General features: G+C 43.3%; 1 protein-coding gene across 1 annotated transcript in view; it reads right to left on the bottom strand.

Annotated features, from left to right (window-relative positions):
- COX16 (cytochrome c oxidase assembly factor COX16) overlaps positions 1–5,296 on the bottom strand; it is a 207,567-nt gene extending 202,271 nt beyond the window's left edge. The window contains exon 1 of the mRNA XM_073610608.1: positions 5,140–5,296. Coding sequence (XP_073466709.1) covers positions 5,140–5,205 — 66 coding nt within the window. The 5' untranslated portion in view covers positions 5,206–5,296. The remainder of the gene's footprint in view (positions 1–5,139) is intronic.
- Between the last annotated feature and the right edge of the window lie 18,341 nt (positions 5,297–23,637).

The raw sequence follows: 23,637 nt of genomic DNA, 5'->3' as shown, positions 1-23,637 counted from the left end.
AAAATTACTAAAAAAAATAAAAAAAAAAAACATTTGGGAAAAAAAAAAAATTTTTATACTTACCTAAACCCTTGTTGCTTGGCAGTCTTCCTAATCTGCCTCTTCCTTTTCCGCGGCGTGTTCTACTCCTCGGTGAGCGGCCCCGTTGTCTTCTGGGAACTGGGTGTGTTCCCAGAACACCCCGGTGCCATTCACAGATCGCTCACGCGTGCGCCGTAGGAAGCTGACAGTGAAGCCGTAAGGCTCCACTGCCTGTTTCCCTTACCTAGGATGGCGATGCCGGGACCCGAGAGCCGAGGGACGGTTCGTCCTTGGGCGGCCGACATCGCGGGCACCCAGGACAGGTAAGTCTACTTATTTAAAGTCAGCAGCTACAGTGTTTGCTGCTGACTTTAAATTTTTTTTTTAGCTGGCCGGAATCCCGCTTTAATTTACATGTAATATTCTGCCCCCAATGTGTTTAGCTGGTTAGTGGGCATGAAGGAGGAGGAGGCAGTAGGCTGTTATTTACCACAGTGTATATGGCCAGATGTGTGACTCTATAGTCACATGTGAAAAAGAGCTAGAAATTACAAAATGGATTTTGTAGGCACACAAGTTAAGATAAAAAATAGAATTTTTAATTGGATAAAGTTAAAAAGCTTATGTACAACATAAGACATTTTTACACATCATAAAAATGATGACATAGAACATTTGACCCTGAGGACTCAAATAGCACCTTCAATTATAGTGGTTTAATCTAGAAAATAATAGATATTGTATAATGTAACCAGTAGCAATGTCTAAAGTCACATGGGCTGCTCAGATCTGATAGGGAGGAAATGCACAGCATAGAAACTTACTGAAAACTGAGTATGTGCAGAGTTGCCACTACAGCTGCAAAATCCCTAGCTGAATTAGGGACATGAACAGAAGGTGGAGATGGCGAGCAGCAGGATCAACCAGGTTTTTTGCAGAATACAGAAAACGTATCTCATAGTGACCGAATGAGTATGAACAGCATGTAATAGCTATTTTACGACGTGGGTTTAGTGACACTTTAATAATAATAACTATTAACCATAATCCTTTATTTGTAGTCCAATAGATAATCTGTATACTGGTAAACTTATATTTCCAGATGGCGATAGAAGGGGACAGCCTAGGATTGCAGTGTATCGCTATCAGTTTATTTCTCCTTAAAAATCTTTTATTATCCTGTATACAATAATTTTTTTGTGTTTACAAAAATATTTTCATTTGCTTTCTTCTTCTGGTCTTGCGCATTTGATTTTTTGAGGGTGAATACTGCACTAATTAAACGAAAATTTTTGTTCTACTAACGAACGAGAACATTTTTCCAACATGTCCCTTCAGAATTTTCATCTGAACAGTCAACATCTGCTCTCGAAAGCCGTATACTAACAAACACAAAATAGAACGATTGTTCTGAATACAGATATTTTCATCTGATTTTCTAATAATGTGTACTAGGCTTAACACAACCTAAAGCAAGAAGTGGTATAGGTCTCCCTGATATAATTAAATATCATAAGGCCACGAGTATGAACCAAATACTAGGGGGACTAGTAAGGCATACTAAGGCATCTTCACTGGCCTCACGATTCGATTACGATTATCCTGTCCACAATTCGATTCGATTCCGCGGTGCATCACGATCACTGCACACGGTTTTCATCCAAAAAAATTCAAGCATTTAGAAGAACTCAATTTCTTTACTTTTATCTGTACACTCACTGCATGTAGCAAAGTGTAAACACAGCAGACAACTTAAAGGGAAGCTCCAAACTGACTGACCCCAAAATACTACAAAAGAGGGTAAGAGACTGGGGACATGATACAACAGAGGGTCAGAGACTGGGGACATGATACAACAGAGGGTGAGAGACTGGGGACATGATACAACAGAGGGTGAGAGACTGGGGACATGATACAACAGAGGGTGAGAGACTGGGGACATGATACAACAGAGGGTGAGAGACTGGGGACATGATACAACAGAGGGTGAGAGACTGGGGACATGATACAACAGAGGGTGAGAGACTGGGGACATGATACAACAGAGGGTCAGAGACTGGGGACATGATACAACAGAGGGTCAGAGACTGGGGACATGATACAACAGAGGGTCAGAGACTGGGGACATGATACAAGAGAGGGTCAGAGACTGGGGACATGATACAAGAGAGGGTCAGAGACTGGGGACATGATACAAGAGAGGGTCAGAGACTGGGGACATGATACAAGAGAGGGTCAGAGACTGGGGACATGATACAAGAGAGGGTCAGAGACTGGGGACATGATACAAGAGAGGGTCAGAGACTGGGGACATGATACAAGAGAGGGTCAGAGACTGGGGACATGATACAAGAGAGGGTCAGAGACTGGGGACATGATACAAGAGAGGGTCAGAGACTGGGGACATGATACAAGAGAGGGTCAGAGACTGGGGACATGATACAAGAGAGGGTCAGAGACTGGGGACATGATACAAGAGAGGGTCAGAGACTGGGGACATGATACAACAGAGGGTCAGAGACTGGGGACATGATACAAGAGAGGGTCAGAGACTGGGGACATGATACAACAGAGGGTCAGAGACTGGGGACATGATACAACAGAGGGTCAGAGACTGGGGACATGATACAACAGAGGGTCAGAGACTGGGGACATGATACAAGAGAGGGTCAGAGACTGGGGACATGATACAAGAGAGGGTCAAAGACTGCAGACATGATACAAGAGAGGGTCAAAGACTGCGGACATGATACAAGAGAGGGTCAAAGACTGCGGACATGATACAAGAGATGGTCAGAGACTTTTGTAGCTACACGAGACACTGCACCTACCCTCCTATGGGTTCCTCTCACAAATCCTTGCACAAAGACTACCACTGCTGGCAGCTGTTTACTTAAAGTGGTGTAGGAGATCTATAACAGTACACAACATTTGGATCCTTGCACAAAGACTACTGTTCATCTGACTATGTATGTAGTATTCTATACAGGGGTAGGTAGGTTCCCAGCACCACACAGCCAACCCTTTATCCCACAAAGAGAAGGACAGGATTGGATTCACCACTATGATGATTCCACTTTTCATGGTCACAAATGATAAGACTTTGTTGCTTTCCTTTATGTGTCCAGTCCACTCTTTATACCACAAAAATAAGATGGTGCTGTCCACTACAATAAGATGGAGGTTGGTTCCCAAAGTAAGTACCTGATGATGATGATGCCCGCAGCAGCAGCCTGTAAGGAGGACTGGAGGACAGAGGACAACCGCGGCCACCTGGCATCTCGGGTCTCCCACAGCAGCCTGTTGTAAAGAGGACAGAGGCAGCCTGTGCACAGTGTGAGGTGAGCCAAGGAGGAAGGCTCTGGGGACCGGGTCACGACTCATCAGGAATTGGGGGACACTCACCCCACATGTCTCGCAGCAGCCAGCTCAACACGGCGACGCTGGGGACGACGTCAGTGGGGGGCGGGTAAAGGGGTGTGGCTAATGCCCACGGCTCCTTCGGCTGCTTTTGGTTCAGTTCAGACTCAGAGGCAGGGCATATAGTGGCGCATGGGTGACGTCATCAGAAAATCGATTGTGCAAGTCGTAGCATCGATGCCGCATCGTGGATGGTCGAATCGCGATGCATCGATGCTACGATTAGTTTCAACACCCCTACCTGATACTAGACTGGCGTAAGGGCAACTCTGGAAAACATTGGATACAAATGGAGCAGGCATTTTCCACCACTTAAAAAAAAAAAAAAAAGGAAGGAAGGAAGAGGTGCCAAACTTCCACATGATAATGCTTCATGTCAATGTGCTTTGCACTGACACACGTTTGTATTTCTTGAACTAAAATAAAAGTGCAAATAAACACAGTGCAACTCAGCATGATGGACTGGACTATCCTAATCATGAAGCATTGTATTTCTAGTGTCCAAGTGTTGGGAATGTATTGAGCAACAAATATAACACGAATGGCCCCTAAGGTCCCGTTCACTTCTGGCGATATGGGATTGCGGCCAGAATAGTAAGAATAGTGGCAAAACGTACCATGCCTGTTTGAGTGCAATTCATTTTTAATTGCACCTGAAACGCGGTGCGGTTTTGCCACACAATCAAACGTGTGGCAATCCGCACTGTGCAAAGATCGTCACCCAAAAAAAAGCTTCTGTTCCTTTTTGGGCAACAATCACGGCAAAATTGCACCGCATTAGAGGTGCCATTAAAAAAAAAAATGGCACCCAAACACGTCTGGTGTGTTTTGCCACTATTGCAGTGCGATTTAGAATTGCTGTGATTCTGCCCATGAGCTCAAATCGCCAGATATGAACAGGGCCTAAAGCACTGAAATTACCACAGAAAAGCCCATACCGCTGCTTTATAAATCGGCCCCTAAGAGAAGCGTCGCCATAATAATGAAGGGAGGGAAAAGCCTCAACCCCTGAAACCACAGCTGTAATGGCTCCTTCACAGCCGCCTGAAAGAAAAAATCTGTTGTGTTGGGTGGTGGGGGGCAGTGCTTTGCCCTGTTATAATTCAAGGCACTTTTTACTTTTTTTTTTCAACTTTATTGAGGAGTCACAAAATGACACTTCAGTCACAGCTATGTAGCCCATCACAACTGTTAAAGGCTGCATTTTTACACAACGCGACCCACCTCAACGCAGCACTTTGCCGTAATCAGGGCACATAGAGAAGAATGGTTATCTATGTGTCACTTGCTGTACTGAGCCTGCATTCATCTGTGTTCACCTGCAAAGCACAAGAGATTGTGTAATCAGAAATCTTCATCTTTCCTTCAGTGTGAGGTGGATGGACTCCTCCTTAGAAGTCTCCAGATGAAGCTAGAAGGGGACAGCCCTGGATTGCAGTGTTCAATGACACCAAGGTGTTTATGAGCCTTGTGCTGGTCTCACTGCTCCTTCTGTTTTCACATCACATTTTTTACATTGTCATAACATTAAACAGGCTATATGGAGCATTGGAGGCCGCCTTTTATTATAGCAGGTTGAATATAGACAGAATACACAGCCATATTAAGGATGGCATAACAGCACTGCAATCACACATCTGTCTGGAGCAGAAGCCCCCCATATCCCCTTAATATACCTTCCCAGGGATCTGAACTCACCACCATGGGCACTCCATACCGCAAGGTCGAGTTATTTTTAAACGCTTGCCATAAATTACTCAACATCCCGAGTTCTCCCCTATTCACCTCGGGGGAAGAATTAACGCGCTGCACTGTATACAAGCTACTTCCGGGGTTAGGTCACTACCAACAGCGCGCTGTGAGTCCGTGTTCCAAATGTTTCCCTGGAAAATCGTGCGGGTCGTGAACGTTCCGTCTGCCCTTGCTTCCTGTTACAAGCTGAACTGTCCCAAATCCAGTCTTCGTTCTGGTCTCTGCATGGCTGGTGTCTGAGAGGGAGATGCACTCCTCCAGAATCTTCAACATCATCCCAACCAACGGGCATTCTGCTTCTGCATTCTAAACACTCAAGAACAGAGTCAGGAGATTGTAATCAGAAAGCCATAGAGATGTCCAGACTACAGACGTGGCCAAAAGTTTTGAGAATGACACGAGTTTTAATTTTCACAAAGTCTGCTGCCTCTGTTTATTTTGTTTTTGTTTTTTTTTGTTTTTTTATGGCAATCTGCAATATACTCAAGAATGTTATGAAGAGTGATCAGATGAATTGCAATTAATTGCAAAGTCCCTCTTTACCATAGTAATGAACTTAAAGTGGTTGTAAACCCTTCCAACACACTTTTTGCTACAGGTAAGCCTATAATAAGGCTTACCTGTAACTACCCTGGATATCTCCTAAACCTGCACGGTTAAAGCGGAGGTCCGCTGAAAAAAAATATTAAAAGCCAGCAGCTACAAATACTGCAGCTGATGACTTTTAATATATGCACACTTACCTGTCCAGGGAGCCCGCGATGTCGGAAGCTGATCCGTCCTTCTGCTCTCAGCTGCTGCCGCCGCCATCCTCGATAAGGGAATAAGGAAGTAAAGCCGTGCGGCTTCACTTCTTGGTTCCCTACTGCGCATGCGCGAGTCACGCTGCGCATCCTCTCTGGTCCCTGCTGTGTTCTGTGTCTCCTAGAATACAGCGGGGGAGGACGGGGTAGGCGCCGGAAGTGGCATAGGTCACCGCAAGTGCCGCGGTGATCTATGCCAGGAAGTGGGAGCAAATACCTGTATTAGACAGGTATCTGCTCCCTCCTCCCCCCTGAAAGGTGCCAAATGTGATATCGGAGGGGGGGAGGAATCCAAAAAGTGGAAGTTCCATTTTTGGGAGGAAGTCCACTTTAAGGATATATCCCCTGTATTTGCATGTGACGACGTAATCGTGGCATGCGCGCTGAAGCAATGGTATGTGCCGTTGCTTCAGTGAGTGTGCCGTTACCGGCAGCGCATACGCGGGAGTGACGTCGCGGCTCCGGCCAATCACAGCCGGAGCCCGCAATACCCGGAAGTAACTTCGGGAGCGATGTCGGCTGCCAGAGCGGTGTACGAGGACGGCTGCAGGGGCTTCGATCTCAGGTAAGTAATTCATAATGAGCTAATATGTTATGCATACTAGCTCATTATGCCTTTGTCTTGTCCAGTTTTTTTTTTTTTTCTAGAGTTTACAACCACTTAAAAAAACATTTTCACTTCATTTGTGAAGAAGGCTTCAGGGAGCCCAAGAAAGTCCAGCAAGCGCCAGGATCCTCTCCTACAGTTGATTCAGCTGCGGGATCGGGGCACCACCAGTGCAGAGCTTGCTCAGGAATGGCAGCAGGGAGGTGCGAGTCCCTTGGCATGCACAGTGAGGCAAAGAGTTTTGGAGGATGGTCTGGTGTCAGGAAGGGCAGCAAAAAAAGCCAAACCTCTCCAGGAAAAACATCAGGGACAGACTGATATTCTGCAAAAGGTACAGGGATTATGCTGAGGACTGGGCTAAAGTCATTTTCTCAGATGAATCCCCTTGGGACATCTGTAAAAAAACCTTGTCTAGAGAAAAAAGGTGAGTGTGACCATCAGTCCTGTGGCATGCCAACAGTAAAGCATCCTGAGACCATTCAAGTGTGGGGTTGTTTCTCAGCCAAGGGAGTGGGCTTAGCCACAATTTTGCCCAAGAACACAGCCATGAATAAAGAATGGTACAAAAATCCTCCGAGAGCAACTTCTTCAAACCATCCAAGAACAGTTTGGTGAGGAAGATGCCTTTTCCAGCATGATGGAACACCTTGCCTTAAAGCAAAAGTGAGAAGTGGCTTGGGGAAAAAAACATCGAAATTTTGGGTCCATGGGCAGGAAACTCCCCAGACCTTAAAGCCATTGAAAACTTGGGGTCAATCCTCAAGAGATGGGTGAACAAAAATAACCCCACAAATTCTGACAAACTCCAAGCATTGATTATGCAAGAATGGGCTGCCATCAGTCAGGATGTGGCCCAGAAGTTGATTGACAGCATGCCAGGGGGAATTGCAGAGGTCTTGAAAAAAAGGGTCAACACTGCAAATATTGACTTTTTGCATAAACTTCATGTAATTGTCAATAAAAGCCTTTGACACTTATGAAATGCGTGTAATTATACTTCAGCATACCATAGTAACATCTGACAAAAATATCTAAAAACACTGAAGCAGCAGACTTTGTGAAAATTTATATTTGCGTCATTCTCAAAACCTTTGGCCTACGGCTTTATATCTGCACCTATGGAAGTGGGCTACGTTGGAGGCTCAGAGTTTTTCTTTCTGGAATTGTCTTTGCTCTCTGTGCCAACTTTATATTGATACAGTCAACCCCCAACCCCCGCCAAAAAAAAAAAACACAAAATAATTACAAGCATTGCCCTTGCAATAAAAAACGAATACTTACCTCTCTGGCATGTGATACCACGTACAGCAGACTCTAGCACTTCTGTTACTATTATAAAGGCTTTATATAGCACCGATAGTTTGCACAGTGCTTTGGAAAATGAAGGCAGACAGTACAGTTACAGTACAATTCAAGACAAGTGGAATCAGAGGGCCCTGCTCATTAGCGCTTACAATCTAACAGCATTCAACACTTCTGGGAATATCAAATTTCTGCATCACCCACCATGTGCTGTGGTTCTTTCCACTGATTGCATGTCACTGCAGGACGCAGTCATGACACACAACCCGGAGGGAAGAACCATTGGAGTCACAGGCAATCAACAGGTAGTGTTGAATGCTAAAGACTTTGCCTGAGGTTGTGTTGTACATGCTGGAACGGTAAGTGTATAAGCAGTTGCTTACAAGTGTTGGGTTTAAAGCAGAGCTCCACCCAAAAGGGAAAGCTCTGCTTGTTTGCCTGCACCCCCCCCCCCCCCCCCCCGCCACGGTTTTGACAGGTATCCACTCCCACTTGCGGCTGACTTTGCTGCAGCAAACTCAGACAGAAGTTCGGCCTCCTTCCCCCGCCACCGGGCCATTCACAAAGCGCAGCACGCTTCACACATGCACAGTAGGGAACCAGCTGTGAAGCCGCAAGGTTTCCCTTAGCCGAGATGGTGGTCGGTAGCACCCGAGAGCCAATTGAAAAATCAATTTGGGTGAAGACACTGCTGAATTCGTGGACAGATAAGTGTCCTAATATTAAAAGTCAGCAGCTACTGTATTTGTAGCTGCTGACTTTAAATTTTTTCTGAAGGAGTCTGAAGTTCCGCATTAAGTTTTACAGGCTACCCAGGTGGGAAGGGGTTAAGCAAGCTCTGCTTTTTCTGGGCTCTGCCCTCCTCTCCGTGCTGAAAATAAATAGGCAGATGGCTCTGCTCAGAGGAGTCCAGGGGCTTGCATGGGAAGAACAGGGAGGTCAAGCCAAATGATGTGACCGCCAGCAACTCTGGACCACTCTGGTGAGAACTGCCTAAACAGGACTCCACCACTTATGGACTTCCACCTTGGGGAAGGTATGCACCAGGTAACCTGGGGATAATTAGCTAGTTGGGGGAAACTATGATTTTGCATTGTTGGACTGTATTGCTGAAAAAGTTCTAGTAAAGTTCATTACTAATTTTAAGCCCAATCTGAAGTTACCCAAAGGGATGCATGAAGGTCCATGGCGTATCGGAAGAACAGGGCCTGTAAAGTACACATGGGGTGAAGTGTAAGACTGGAAGGTCACCACAAAGGCGGAGGAAGGAATGTAGTTGCCACGGGTTACCATGAACTGGTGGGAATATGATAACAGCCAGACAGTAGAGGGGGTACCAGGTATGGGTGAGAGGTCCTCTGGTAGCGATGAGGTCGGTAATACGACTCCCTCCCTAGTGGTTGGTTCACCAAAAGCATTTGGAACCGAACCCATGGCATGGAGACCCCATGAACCTAGCCGCATGGATGATACAGGAGAGCTAAAGGAGTTGATTAAGTGCACACATGAAGTCCATGCTGAGTGCGTGGCAAGGTGTTCAACGATATGGGACATGGGGATATAGGGACTGTTGTAGGCAGGTGCAGTCTATTTTCTCCTCGACAGGTGGCGCTCTCCTGAAGAGGCACTGTTGTAGGAGGAACTCAAGAGGAACAGGGTTCCTCTATGGTTTCCTTTGGTCGCTGAGGAAGCTATCCTATTGGATGCTGCTGCCCCATGTGACTCTAGCAGCCATCTTGGGTCAGGCAGACCCTATTTAAGACCCTGGCTTCCAGTTGTAGCATGCTTTGTAGTGTAGGGAGAGGTGCCCCACCTGTCAGGGACAGTACTAGGGAAAGGTTCCTGATGAGGAGGGGTAGCATGGGGTCAATGATTCCTCAGGACATCTTCCTGATTGGTCACAAGACAGCCAGGCTGCATTCTGCTGTCTTTACAGACGCTGTCAGTTAAGCAAAGCATCGCCTCATCCTCATTCCTGCAAACCATGATTCTACCTGGCTGGACAGATTTCACATGCAGAGTGAGTAGGCCCCGACCACAGGTATGTACAGTCTTCTATTGCAGGAGCAAATACCTTATCTTTCCAGTGTGTGGTACACCCCACCGGCAGGTGAACCAGGCACTTTCTTTAAAGAACAATTCAAATATTTTAAGTTAAAATCAAAATACTTTCTTTAACCACCTCCAGACCGCCCGCCATCGTTATACGTCGGTACTTTGACGTTAAATACTGGGGTTATGGCAGCAGATAGCTGCCATAACCCCAGTATTTTCTTAAACGACCAGCAGTCCGCTTTAAGATAAAAGTGGTCTCTGCGGTGGATTCGCCGCAAGATCACTTTTATCGGCTGCGGAAGAGGTGCACCCCTCCCGCCATGTCCCGGCCGTCTCCGCGGCTTACCAGTTGCGGTGGAGATGATCGATCCTTTCCCCTGCTTGACAGTCGAGTGAGGGAATGATGGCCCCCACCCGACTCAATACCGTTGGATGACGGAAGCGTCGTCAAATGTCACTTTCACCCAACGGCCTTAAAGGGACAATTTTTTTTTTCATTTTTTAATTTTATTTTGTTTATTGCATTTAAGTGTAAATGTGAGATCTGAGGTCTTTTTGACCCCAGATATCACATTAAAGAGGTCCTGTCATGCTTTTTTCTATTACAAGGGATGTTTACATTCCTTGTAATAGGGATACAAGTGATCCAAAAAAAAATTTAAAGGGACAGTGTAAAAATAAAAAGTAAAATAAATAAGAAAAAAAATATTTTTAAAGCGCCCATCCCCGCGTGTTTTGCTTGCAGAAGCAAACACATATGTAAACGATGTTCAAACCACATGTGTGAGGTATCGCCGCAATCATTAAGAGTGAGAGCAATAATTCTAGCAAAAAGATCTCCTCTGTAACTCAAAACTGGTAACCTGTAGCAATTTTTAAACGTCGCCTATGGTGATTTTTAAGGGTGAAAGTTTGACGCCATTCCATGAGCAGGCTCAATTTTTAAGCATGACATGTTGGATCAATTTACTCGGCGTAACATTATCTTTCACAATTGAGCTAACTTTACTGTTTTCTTATTTTTTAATTAAAAAAGTGTTTTGTTTTTTTTCAAAAAAATTGCATTTGTAAGACCACTGCGCAAATACAGTGTGACATAAAGTATTGCAAGGATCTACATTTTATTCTCTAGGGTGTCTGAGACAAATATATAATATTTGGGGGTTCTAAGTAATTTTCTAGCAAAAAAAAAAACCCACAGAATTTAACTTGTAAACACAAAGTGTAAAAAATAAGCCTGGTTCTTAAATGGGTTGTAAAGGTTCATTTTAAAAAAAATAATAAACATGTTATACTTACCTCCTCTGTGCAAGGGTTTTGCACAAAGTGGCCCCAATCCTCCTCTTCTGGGGTTCCCCAGCGGCGCTCCTGGCTCCTCCCCGCATCCAGCGCCCCCTCAGACATGCGCATTTCAAGGGGACACTCGTGCGGGCCCGCTCCCAAGTCCTGCTGCTGCGTCCATTGACACAGACAGCAGGACTAGGCCCCATCCCCCGGCTCCCATGTCACTGGATTTGATTGACAGCAGCGGGAGCCATTGACTGTGCTGCTATCAATCTATCCAATGAGGACCTGAGACAGCGGCAGGTATAGATATTTTATACATAGTTACATTGGTCCAGCTTGCCTTGGACTAATGTTACTTTGTATATACCAGGCTGATGCCCCTGGCAGCTGGAAATCACTGAAGTAGACACCGCTACTCCAGTGATCTCCACTTGCTTTCATGTCCTGAGCTGAGGGGCTGCTGCTGCACTTGACAATGCTCTCTCCTTGTCACCAAAGTGTTTTCCAGTGATGTCAGCTTGTAAAATGCAGTTCTGGGAGGGGCTAGAAGCAGCTGTGCCAACACTCATTGCACAGGCATCTCTTGCTATCAGGGAGCCAGTCCATACTAATGACATGCAGCCTTTGTTGGAGCTAATGCACTTAGACAAGAAGTGGCTGCAAAGAGGCTGGAGGAGATCCAGAAGTGCTCAAAGCAAAGAAGACTATTGTTTGGTATGCCTGGATATATATATATATATATATATATATATATTACATTTTTTTTAAAGGATAGGTAGTCCTTTAACATTTCCTAGTGGGCACGCTAATCATGACAGCAGCCTCTACTGTGGAAAACCAGGTGCAAAAGATTGCCTTCCAGGATCCAAGACTTTGACCTCTAGCCTGTTGGCATTTAAATTCCCCCCATCACACAAACCACACTCTCTGTAAAATCATCCTGATGTAAAAGAATGATTCACCATTTAAACAGCAGAGGGACCCATCGTCTTATTTCTTTATGGCCTTCTGATAAATCGGCTAAAGTAGTTTGCTAATGAAAATGAAGCATTACATTTCACAAAGGCACTCTGCATCCTTATGGCAGCAGAACCTGGTTCATACTATCAACAATGTTGCTATCTAAACTGTAGTGTATTCTAATTAAATATTTGAATACATTTAGTATATATTTCTATCCTTTGTGAACTCTTTTATGGGTCCTTGCATATATGGTAATACTGGAAATTTGCTTCACCGCCAAACCTCAGACAAATAAAGTAGTATTATAGATCCTCAGTGTTTTTTAAGTTTACCACATTGTGACAATGGAGAAGGAAGAGAGAGATGGATGGAGAAAGAAAGAGAGAGAGATAGGGAGGGAAGATGGAGAGAGAAGGAAAGAAAGAAGGCAGTTAAAGCAGATAAAGATACTGCAAACACTTGGTGTTGGCGCTTCAATAATCACAGCACCATGATTGTTATGGTTTTAGGATGATTGAAGCGCATTTTTTCTTATATTACATTGTATTATATTATGAAATAGTTTAACTCACCATAATGCAGAATAAGTGGGAGCCCTCAGTGTGTCACTTGCCACTGTCGCCTACCACCAGATTGTTAGAAACCATGAATCAGACCGAGACATAAGTACAGTTAAATCACACTTGTTTAATATTAAAAGTAAATAGAACAAACGTAGCTAAAACATAGCTAAAGTTCGGTAACCGGAACGGATAGTCAGACAAGCCAGAAAGTCAGGAAGCCAGGGTACAGCATAGCGGAAAAGCAAGCAGGATCTGGAACCAGAAGGAATATCAGCCAAGCAAGTCTTTAACAGTAACGCAGGAGATAGTTTCTGTGATGTTGACCAAAGCGAAGACAGAGATCGTCTGGGCTACACGGCTTAAGTAGGTAAAACTGACGAGCAGGATATCATCAACAGGAGAGTCACTGTGGAAAGATAGGAGCTGGCAATTAGCTGACAGCAAGCGGCCAGCTCAGAGAAGGAAGGGCTGAGCCCAGCCCTGACAGTACCTCCTCCTCAATGACCCCTCCCCCTCGGAGGACCACCAGGCTTGAGGGGAAAACGTCTATGGAAATCACGGGGGAGGACAGGGGCATGTACTTACGAGGATGAGACCCAAGAGCGTTCCTCCGGACCATACTCTTTCCAATGCACCAAGTACTGTATGCGCCCACGGAGCCTACGGGAGTCAACAATGGACTGTACTTCATACTCCTCATGGTTCTCAACCTGTACAGGGTGAGGATGAGGCACCAAGGTGGTAAAGCAGTTGCAGACCAAAGGTTTTAATAAGGAGACATGAAATACATATTAGAAGGAAGGTCTAATGCGTAAGCCACTGGTTAATCCTGCGAGGAATACAGAAAGGCCCAATAAACGAATGTGCGAACTTCAGAGAAGGAAGGTCTAATGTGTAAGCCACTGGGTTAATCCTGCGAAGAATACGGAAAGGCCCAATAAACCGATGTGCGAACTTCAGAGAGGGAACACGAAGTCGGAGGTTGCGAGATGACAGCCAGACCCTGTCCCCAACCTGGTAGGAAGGCGCAGGCAGGCGTCTGTGGTCAGCATGGAGTCTGCACCTATCATTAGCATGTCTCAAAGCCTCCTGAAATTGTGCCTAAGTGGAACAAAGACCACAGAGATGCTCCTCTAACACAGGAATAGTCTGCGGAACAAATTAGTCAGGCAACATGGAAGGTTGGAAACCATAGTTCTCCATAAACGGGGACAATCGGGAAGCAGAATTCAAGGCACTATTGTGAGCAAACTCCGCCCACGGTAACAGGTCTGACCAGTTGTTATTATGGTCAGAAATATAGCAACGTAGGAATTGCTCCAAGGACTGATTGGCTCATTCTGTGGCCCCATTAGACTGTGGGTGATATGCAGAGGAGAAAGTAAGCTGAATTCCCAACTGTGCACAAGAGGCTCGCCAGAAGCGGGATACAAATTGACTACCCCTGTCCGAGACAATCACCTTGGGTAGCCCATGTAAGCGAAAGATCTCCCGAGCAAAAATGGAAGCCAGTTCCTTAAAAGTGGGCAAGTTCTTAAAGTGGAGTCCCATCCAAAAATGGAACTTCCACTTTAAGGGAAGGTGACCCCCTGACGTGCCACATTTGGCATGTCATTTTTTTGGGGGGGACTTCCCACTTCCTCCCGGGGCACCATGGCACCGGAACTAAGTTTACCTCTCTGCAATCATCTGGGACAAGTCACAGGTCCCAGATGATTGCCCAGCCAGTCACAGCGTGCAGCTTGGCTCGTGCCTCTGCAGTGCGTGCCCGGATGTGAAGCCACAGCCGGGCGCCCACAGTGACAATGCCGGCGCTGCAGAGAGGAGGGGGAGACGAGCAGGGCTTCATTTCCCCGCATCGCTGGACTCTGGGACAGGTAAGTTTCCGATTATTAAAAGTCAGCAGCTGCAGTATTTGGAGCTGCTGACTTTTATTTTATTTTTTTTGTTGGAACTCTGCTTTAAGTAGACTACAATGAGACATTTTCGAGAACCGGTCAACCACCATAAGGATAACTGTGTTGCCCTGGGAGTTGGGTAACTCCACAATGAAATCCATAGACAGGTGGATGAAATGAAACTCCACAATGAAATCCATAGACAGGTGGGTCCAGGGCCTCTCTCCATTGGGTATGGGTTGTAAGAGGCCCACTGGAAGGTGTCATGGAGTCTTATGTCCCATACACACAATCGGAATTTCCGATAACAAAACCGTGGATTTTTTTCCGAAGGATGTTGGCTCAAACTTGTCTTGCATACACACGGTCACACAAATGTTGGCCAAAATTCCAAACGTCAAGAATGCGGTGACGTACAACACGTACGACGGTACTATAAAAAGGAAGTTCAATAGCCAGTGCGCCACCCTTTGGGCTCCTTCTGTAAATCTAATGGTTATCTCGTGTTAGTAGAAGTTTGGTGAGAGACCCTTTTCAGCCTCGTGCTTTTCAGTTCATTTCTGCTTTTCAGTTTGTGCTTTATGGTTCGTATCTGTTCTTCAGTGCGTGTTGTTAGTTCGTTCCTGTCTTTCAGTGCGTTCTATTTAATAGTTCGCTTCTGTTTATCAGTGCGTTCTTGTCCACTCGTTTCTGATTTTCAGATCATTCTTCTTAGGTCCTTTCTGATTTTCAGTGCGTTCTGTCAGTTCGTTCTGACCAGCTGACCATTTTCAAGCCATGTTGCGGGTACATTCTCATTGTAGAGTTCGTGCTGTGCTTGGGCTTGGTGTTGGAGTTCTTGCTTTGACCCAAATCCAGTCCATGAACAGGGCGAGGAGGAGTTCATGGATGAAGAATTGGTTGCTCCAGCGTGACCAACTCTCGCACATGCCTTTGTTGCGAGAGATCCAGGAGAATAATCCTGATGATTTCAGTAATTATCTCCGGATGACGGCCCCCGTTTTTCACCGTCTTTTGGCTTTGCTGTCCCCTTATATTACGAAGCAGGACACCTGCATGCGGCAAGCCATCACTCCTGAGCAGAGGCTCGTCGCCACCTTGCAGGGAGAAGTCTCCAGAATATCAAGTTTAGGACTGGAATCTCCCCCCAGGCTCTGGGAATCATTATTCCAGAGACCTGTTCTGCCATAATTCAGATCCTGCAGAAGGACTATATTAAGGTAAGCTTTATCCTTTAACATCACATTCTATGTAGTTAATGTTTGCTAATGTATTGTATTTATTTCATCATTCCCTAATTACCATGATTGTAATATGCTGTGAATGTCCTTTTTGTCCTCATGCATGCTGTAAGCTTTTAATGCTCCTTTTTTGTCCTTCGTGCATATTTGCCTTCATTAACCTCCCCAGCATGCTATCCTGGGCCCATACACACCTAGTCTAGTCACTTAACAATGTATTTTGTCAGCTCCATTGTAGGGCTTACCCTAAACACCCCCTAAAATGTGTACAAATGTTATTGTTGTCCTTAAATTCAGGCAGAGTGCAAGAGGCTTTTTTTGAGGGGCCAAAACTCATTTGGAACCCTCCCTCCCCCACAACAGTTAACAACTGATACCAATCCTCTATATGCTGACTTTGCCAAACCTATACACACTAAACCTACCTCTTTTGTGTTCATATTTATGGATGAATTCACCAAAGCATGTAGTGCAAGGGCCTGCTTGAATACTTTCAAATGGTACTGTTTAAAGTTTTGTTCTGCTATTATCTTGATAGATAATTGCAGAATGTAAAAATGTGCTTCAATTTGGACAGTGTGTATTCATATTTTTGTATTATGACACTTCTTACCTGTCCAGTGGGCTGCCAATAGTGTGAGTAAGGAGGGGCTAGCCAAGCTAATACACATTATTTATGCATTCAGACACTGGGCCATCGGGGGGGGGGGGGGGGGGGAGAATATGATAAGTGGACCTTATACTTTTGTCTTTAAATACTCATTAAAATAAATGTTATACTTATGTTGGCCAAGAATGTTTGTGTCTAATCTGCTTGCAATGTTATGTGCAAAAGTACTATTTTTTTTTCTTGTTTGACGCCACAGTTTCCTCCAAACCCACAGGAATGGCAGACTGTGGCTTCCCAGTTTGCCTAGCGGTGGGACATCCCCAACTGTGGTGGGGCAATAGATGGGAAAGACGTCCACATCGTCCCACCCCCCAACTCGGGGTCATACTATTATAATTATAAAGGGTATAGTAGTATAGTAAAATGCAAATTAATAATGCGCTAATATTAACCTTCTAGTATAACACAGTGTAACCTCCAAAAGATAATTAATAATAATAATGGTGATAAACCATATGTGATATATATGATCACGTATAATTAAATCTAAAACAACATCCTTCACCATTAATGATTCCAATAAAAACTAACTGAAAACCATAGATATGATGAACAAATTGCAATGATATGTTAATAGTAAACACAGTGCAAAGGTATCTCAGTGTGACAGCATACCGCTGTGTGAAAAAACAATGTCTCTGCTAGTTATTCACATGGGCTAGACTGATATACAAGCCTCAATGAGTATCCCCAGTGACAGATGATTCAAAGATTCGGCTACTTGTTAGCGTGGACTGGCATCTGGCTTCCGCAGTATGAAAAACAAAGAAAAAGACCATTACGCAGGTAGTATAGTAAAATATTTCCTATGTAGTAAGCGTAAACTTCACTCACACTTTCCCGCAGAAAGAATCGCATATAAGAAGGTCATTTGCATACAGCTTACAGATGGGATCTCCTCATACGCCGACAGTGCACACAAAACACTGCTGGTGACGTCACTGGCTCCTCCTGACGTGTTGTGTCACTAGACATGTGACTTTTTCAAGGGTGACCATGTGACAGATTTGCTCAATATTTATAGTGTGCATGCCGTTTGCTATAGTGACCAGGGAGTTCAATGCATCATCATGCCACTATATGCGTTCTGCATTTCATCTACAAGACAACATAATATACATTCCAGATAACATTTTAATACACTTATAAAACATTTATAATCCTAACAATAAAACATGTATTAAAAGGTATAGAAAGAAGTTATAAAAAAGAAGAAGTTATAAAAAACCCCGCAATTGATAATGTACCGAAGATTTATAGATGACTGTATAGATAGATGATAGATGTATAGATGACTGTCGACCTTGAAAAAGTCACGTGTCTAGTGACGCAACACATCGGGAGGAGCCAGTGACATCACCAGCAGTGCTTTGAGTGCACTGTCGGCGTATGAGGAGATCCCAGCTGTAAGCTGTATGCAACTGACCTTCTTATATGCAATTCTTTCTGCGGGAAAGTGTGAGTGAAGTTTACCCTTACTACATAGGGTATATTTTACTATACTACCTGCGCAATGGTCTTTTTCTTTGTTTTTCATATTGCGGAAGCCCTTTGAAAGCTAGATGCCAGTCCACGCTAACGTGTAGCCGAATCTTTGAATTAACCATCTGTCACTGGGGATACTCATTGAGGCTTGTATATCAGTCTAGCCCATGTGAATAACTAGCAGAGACGTTGTTTTTTCACACAGCGGTATGCTATCACACTGAGATACCTTTGCACTGTGTTTACTATTATTATATCATTGCAATTTGTTCATCATATATATGGTTTTCAGTTAGTTTTTATTGGAATCGTTTATGGTGAAGGATGTTGTTGTTTTATATGTAATTATACGTGATCATATATATCACATATGGTTTATCACCACTCTAATTCTTATTATTAATTACCTTTTGGAGGTTACACTGTGTTATATTAGAAGGTTAATATTAGTGTATTATTAATTTGCATTTTATTTTCTTTATGTGGTATCAGTTCACATACACAATAATTGCAGCTATATTATTTAGTCATCTTTTAATATCTGTCACATATTTATTTATTTGTTCATATTAGCGCTTTAGTACATTTTTATATAGTAGTATAGTGTTGTTGACAGTGGTGTCGGCGACTTATGAGTTTTTGTATGTGGACGTGGGGAAAAATGGCCAGATGTCGGATGGTGGAGTCATCTCCCAGATGGAGTTTTACAGACGGCTCCAGAATGGCAGCTTGGGCATGCCACCTCCAGAAGACAGTTTGGCAGGACTCCCATTTGTCTTCGTCGCAGATGAAGCATTTGCGCTGGGGGACCATCTTATGCGGCCATTCCCAATGAGGACTCTCACCCCAGACCAGAGCCAGAAGTGTGGTGGAAAATGCCTTTAGCATAATAGCCAGCCGGTTCCGCCTATTCCTCACTGCTAGTAATATGGCAGGATACAAACTAAATCACTTAATTCTTTCATGCTGCATTTTATACTATTTACGCAAAAATGCAGCCAACTTTGTGGCCTCAGTTGCGACTGAGGCAGGTTTACCGGATACAACTCTGACGGCTCTTGAAGCTGGCCATCCTGGCTTGCCCCCCCAAAGCGCCTGTGAAGTATGGCAAAGATATCTAGAGTACTTCGCGGGTAGGGGCCATTGATATGCCAGAGAATGTCTAACCTGTTTTAAATAAATTGTTTGTTAAAAACTGAACTCATATTTCATTTGATTTACTGCTTGTGTTTCTTTTAGCTGTCTCCTAAGTTCTCCAATGGCCTTTTATTTCTGGCCATTTTCTTCAATAGTGCAAACATAACTTATTTGATACATGAGGTGACAATCTCTTCTTCAGCTAACTATTATGTTGTGCTATGGGTCTGCTACACACACACACCTTGTTTTTGTTGTTAATGTATGTAATGCATTAATGATAAAAATAATCATCCTTTTCAACTCCATGAATTAATTGCTTGCAGTCCTTAAAATGGCCTGATTGGGGCAAATTTTAGAGCACTGTGGGTTTTTTTTACTAAAGGCAAATCCACTTTGCAAGTGCACTGAAACTGCACTGAAAGTGCACTTGGAGTGCAAAGTGGATTTGCCTTTAGTAAATAACCCCAATTGTCCCTGTAACTACACCAACTTACTCCAAAAACTGGTATTGAGCATTGAAAGAAGAAGCCACACATTGTTGAGTATAAAACACTTTACTGCAAACACATTTACATGTGCAATATAAAAGGTTTTTTTTAAACAAACCAACATCTTTGGTGTATAACATTATGTGTGACAGTATATAGCCTTTTTGTGGCTAAACAGGCATGTTTAAAACCATAACATACACAACCCAGGAACTTACAAAGTTCAAGTTTTATAAAGTGAAGGCAATATGAGACATTAGTATGTCAAAACTGTGTTGATTTTGTCTTCATCAGATGGGTTGATGTCACCACCGTAAAAGCCAATTTTTTAGCAGTTTTAATTTGCTGCTCTACTTTGCAGAACATGGTTCCTGAAAGGCAACTAAACTTAAAATGAAAACCCCAAAACGCACACAAACCTTTAAAAACGGAATGCAAGGATTCCAAAAGATACAAAGAAAGTGTCTTTAATCTGTTGATGCTTATATTTTAAATCTGAAAATGTTAGGTCTAGCATAGGTTTTGTGTTTGTTCACAAGCATGAAAGGAAAATTCTACTTTTTAGAGCTATTCTGTAACCTCAGTCCTGTGTTTTCCAAAATTGGTTAACTATAAAATATTTGTCATTAGGCAAAAATATTTTCCCGCCTATAGTGCTTCTGAACATTAAAGTGGACCTGTACTTGACGCTTGTGACCTTCTTGCTAGCATAGTGTAAATTTTGAAGGGCTGAAAATTGTACCCTCTTTACAGAAAATTCTTCTCCCTGTTTACTGCTGGTTAAATCCCAAGCCTAGGTCTTTGACCATCTTATCTTTGTTGAAGAGGAAAGTCTGGTAACACTGATTTGATGGTTTTGATTATGTAAGCAGAACTGATTGGAGAACCTAGAACACAATGCTGTTGGCCTTTTTGATACACTCTACCCATCCAAGTTGTAGTGTGTTCATAGCAAACCTGTGCTTTTCCCATTCAGAGTGGTCTCATCGCAAGTCCATAGCCTTGTGTGAGGTGCGACTCTGGGCTTGCACTTGGCTTTTGCTTTCTCTCCTGGCAGCTAAACTTGGTGAAGGAGACATTGTCACTTTAAACCCACTGATACATATTCTTATAGTGCTCCCCTGCTTCTCTTTTCTCAACTCAGCCTCTCAAAAATACCCACGTGACAGTGCTTGAGTTTAGGGATTGGCTGCTGGGCCTGATCATTGTCACATGAAAAAGTGGGTGATCTCACTGATCCTGCTGTATTTGCTAGTGTCAGTGGGTTTGGAGACTTTTCATAGATACTGTCTCATTGCTTGGAATGGACAAAGTGACTGGGTCTCTTCAAAGTGGACCTGTTGCTTTGCACTGCTTTGGCAAAACACGTATAGTAAAGCCGGACATAGATAGTTCGAATCAGATTCAAACCATGTATGGACAGGCTGAATGTACCCAAGTTGATGGCTCAACTTGGGTAAAACCAGCCTGATGGATTTTACATGTGACTATTGCTAGCAGCTTTTATAGAACACGGTGGCTCCGTGGGAGAGATTGCTCCATCAACACTGATTGTGTTGGGGGAATTGAGCGTTTTTTTTTTTTTCTGCAACCTGTGGTTGCAGGAAAGAAAGTTGCTTAATCTATGGCTGTCCTAACACGCTTAGTGTGTTGCTTATTTAAATTTCTTATGTGCACATGATTGTTTACAGATAAAGGATCTAAAAGAGAAATGTGTCCATGTAGTTTGCACCCACATGCAAAAAAGCCTGTGAATACTTGAAATTAGGAATATTGGCAAAGTCTATAGGGTCCATTTATGGTATTTATAATGGAAAATTAGCTCATAATTTTGAGGCACTATTTTGCTGTTTCTTTTCAAATCCCTGTAATCTGTTTTCTACACTTGTGCATTACATGCCATGGGTTGTTTTCAGGATTTATATATACTGGATGAGTACAAATGCCAGTTGCTAAAAGTACACATGTTGCATGCTTCTTCATTTTAGAGCCTCTTGCATTTCAGGTTTAGTTCCTGTAGAACATCTTCTGGAACCAGTCAGCAGGTCTCTGAGACATACTCATATTCCATCCCTGCTCCTCCACGAAGTCAAGTCTCACTGTTGACTGAAGGCCAAGGCATAGTGCGCAGCACTTACACCAGACTCTTCAGCTATCATTCAGTTATACTTCAGTAGCATGCAAAGTAGTCTGGGAGTTGTAGTTCAGTAAAAGTCGAGAGATCCATAGCTATCGTCTCCCCTTTACATAATTCATTTGTTGCTGCAAAATGTGCCTGCCAAGTTGTGTTAAGTTCCATCAGGATTGTCAAATCAGTTGTACTTATTTACATGTTCTTATTAATGTGTTTGTTGAACCTGTGGTTAACCTTTCCAAATGGGTAGAGAGAACATCCTCATAAGCAGCAGCCTTGAATAAATGAAAATTAATGGAGACAGTGTTGACGCACAGGCTTTTATATGATCTCATTGGCTGCCTCATCTGTGACCAGATCTCCAGTTGAGCAACTTGTAAGTGTAACCCGTCATGGCCTCTGCAGAGAGGGGAGCGCCCATACAGAGAGTCTTAACAGCAGCTCACTCTTAGACAAGTTTTAGTTTGTAAAATGTAAAACAATGTTTTTTTTAGGGGCATTTTTGTACAAAACGTTGTTCTTTGGTCTTTTATAAAAAAAATACTGTGGTTGAGGAAATGTTATTGTTTAAATTGTGAATATTAAACCTGAATAAACAAAAAAAAAAAAAAAAATTAAAAAAGCCAAATTTTGAAGATGCACACTAATTGGGACTCAAAAATGTGGATTTCCATCATGGTCCCATGTCTAAAATGTGTGTCTTTTCCCTACATATTTTTTGATAGATGTAGGGAAAAAAACACACAGTGTGTCAACATGTGCTATCAGGGGATATCAATTCATGTGTTTTGTGGGTGCAACCCCTTCCTCGCAACTAAAGTAGATAAGAGGAAGGGGTTGCACCCACAAAACGCGTACATTGATATCCCATGATGGCTGATAGCACATGTTGACACACTGTGTGCATCTTCAAAATTTGGCTTTCAAATTGCTTTAAAATTTTGATAAAAATGTAAAAAATAACAACAACATTGACTTTTTTTTGGTTATATTTTGACTAAAACATCAATGATGTTGGTGAGTCTTTTTTCAACATCATTGAGCTTTCCTTGACCTTCTCTAATTCACGATTGCACATCATTATTTTGCTAATCAGGATCTGTGCACTTGCACTGTTGAAGTGAGTTTCTTCTTCCACAACATCCACGTCACCTAAAAAAAAATACACGCCATGTATTATAAATATGCAGGCATACATCTATTACCTGAAGCTGTGGTCTCAGACACTGACCTCTTGTGGTCACTATTTCGCCCACTTCATGTACCTCAGAATCCACATCTTCATGGTGTGTGGGGATTTCCCCTTCTTCTGGAGGTGTGGGGTTCCTGGTGTCCTCAGATGTCCCGATTCTTTTCTCCCCTATGTGAATACAAAAAAAGGTATACTTAATTCTTTTCTCCCCTATGTGAATACAAAAAAGGTATACTTAGCACACAGATATTTGAGGCAAGAAATAATAATATGAAATATTGCTTGGAAGTGTTGTCCAATTGTCTGTTTTGGCAGAGTTCCAAGCTGAAGACATGATTTTTTCCCTTTCCAAAGCTGGAATACTTACCTGTTTTGTTAAAGTATGACACATGGAGAGACCCCTAGTATTCACTGGAGCACCTGTGTGGGACACCATAAAAACGGTTTTCTAGTGTCCCACACTAGTGCTCCTGTGTCCAGATGTGTAAACAGCTGCTGAGTGTCCACTCCTTACACTGAATTAAGTTTTCATTTCATTGTATTACATATACATCTAGACAATAATGTACTAAACTTCTTTTCATAGAAATAGGCATGAACAAATCTAGTTAACTTG

Source organism: Aquarana catesbeiana, linkage group LG13 (assembly GCF_042186555.1).
Source record: "Aquarana catesbeiana isolate 2022-GZ linkage group LG13, ASM4218655v1, whole genome shotgun sequence".
In the NCBI taxonomy this organism is placed as follows: Eukaryota; Metazoa; Chordata; class Amphibia; order Anura; family Ranidae; genus Aquarana; species Aquarana catesbeiana.
The sequence above is the reverse complement of the archived record's forward strand: the minus strand, read 5'-3'. Positions and strand labels throughout refer to the sequence as shown.